At 67.1% G+C, this 1,809-nt stretch overlaps 1 protein-coding gene across 1 annotated transcript in view; it reads left to right on the forward strand.

Moving 5' to 3' along the window:
- Positions 1-1,809, forward strand: part of KLHDC7B (kelch domain containing 7B) — a 6,014-nt gene that overhangs the window by 1,567 nt on the left and 2,638 nt on the right. The window contains 1 exon segment of the mRNA XM_040637103.1: positions 366-1,795. Within this exon segment, the coding sequence (XP_040493037.1) occupies positions 366-1,795 (1,430 nt within the window).

Raw genomic sequence — 1,809 nt, forward strand, 5'->3', positions numbered from 1 at the left:
GAGAGCCCCCGCTGCAGCCCCAGCCCCAGCCCCAATTCCAGCCGCAGCCCAAGCCTCAGCCGCATCCCCAGCCCTAGAGTCAGCCCCAACCCCATCCCTGGCCCCAGCCCCAGCCCCATCCTGTGCCCCCAGTAGTGGGTCAAGGCCTATGTCCCAGGAGCACAGTGTGGCTCTCCACAAGGACAAGCAGGAGGAGCAAATCTCAACCAGCTGGGAAAACCTTATTTCCATGGTTCTTAGGAGTCACCCTTTCCCCAGGCAAGAGAGACCCCAAGGGAGAGCCCCAAGGGCAGCTCCCGGGAGCCCTAGAGATCCCAGCACTGGTGCACCCTCTGAGAACAGAGAGTCTGGTTCTCCCCCTGAAGGCGAAGCCCCCCGCCTGGAGGTCAGGAATGGCTCCTCAGATGGAATGGTCCCAGGGGCAGACACAGGGGGCGTGGCTGAGGCTGGACGTCAGCCACAGCCGAGCAGCTTAGAGACCAAGGAGGCTCCCACCCCAGACCCTCCCTCAGCTCTGAGAGGCGATGCAGTGGAGGAGAAGCGTGCAGAAGGCGGGCAGCGGAGGCTGCCCAGAGCCCCATCACAGCCCCCTGAGCCGCCGCAACCTGGCCCCGAACCCTCCCCCACTGGGGGGGGCGCCTCGCCGCGGGTCCCACAGCCACGGAAACGCAGCGTGTGTGAAAGAGCAGAGAGCTCTGAGCGTGGGGTGAGCCAGGCGTTGCCACCACCGAGGCGCCAGGGACAGGCTCCAGGGGAGAAGCCCCGCCCTGCAGGCAGCGGGGTAGTCTTCATCGAAAAGCAGAAAGAGACCCGAAAGCTCATGGTGCTTCTGCAGAGGCCGGGGAGCTGGGGGGTGGTGGAGGGGCCGCGGAGGCCCAGCTCCCTCGTCCGAGAGCCGGCTTCAGCAGCAGCTCTGCGACAACGGCTGGACCTGGGCAACTGCCTGGACGTCCTGGCCTTCGCCCAGCGGCACGGGGAGCCCCGCCTGGCACAGGAGACCTATGCCTTGATGAGCGACAACCTGCTGCACGTGCTGGGAGACCCGAACCTCTACCGGCAGCTGAGCGGGGCGGACCGGGAGCGCATCCTGAGCCTTCGGACTGGCCGGGGCCAGGCGGTGCTGGGGGTCCTTGTGCTGCCCAGCCTCTACCAGGTGAGCCGCTCGGGGCTCACCAGGGGCCCTTGTGGGGAGGAGGCTCCTACCGCAGGGCCTGCACCCCTGCCTCCCCGCACGCACCTGCACGTGTTCAACCCCCGAGAAAACACCTGGCGACCCCTGACTCAGGTGCCGGAGGAGGCCCCGCTGCGGGGCTGCGGTCTCTGCACCATGCACAACTACCTGTTCCTGGCGGGCGGCATCCGTGGCTCTGGGGCCAAGGCCGTCTGCTCCAACGAGGTCTTCTGCTACAACCCGCTGACCAACATCTGGAGCCGAGTGCGGCCCATGCAGCAGGCCCGTGCCCAGCTCAAGCTGGTGGCCCTGGACGGGCTGCTTTACGCCATCGGTGGCGAGTGCCTGTATAGCATGGAGCGCTATGACCCGCGCACGGATGCCTGGACCTCGCGTGCGCCCCTCCCTGCGGGTACCTTCCCTGTGGCGCACGAGGCTGTGGCCTGCCGCGGGGACATCTATGTCACTGGGGGCCACCTCTTCTACCGCCTGCTGAGGTACAGCCCTGGGAAGGATGCGTGGGATGAGTGCCCCTACAGCGCCAGCCACCGGCGTTCCAGCGACATGGTGGCGTTGGGAGGCTTCCTCTACCGCTTCGACCTTCTGCGGGGCGTGGGCGCTGCGGTAATGCGCTACAA

This window comes from Ursus maritimus, unplaced genomic scaffold (genome assembly GCF_017311325.1).
Source record: "Ursus maritimus isolate PB19 unplaced genomic scaffold, ASM1731132v1 scaffold_21, whole genome shotgun sequence".
Lineage (NCBI taxonomy): Eukaryota > Metazoa > Chordata > Mammalia > Carnivora > Ursidae > Ursus > Ursus maritimus.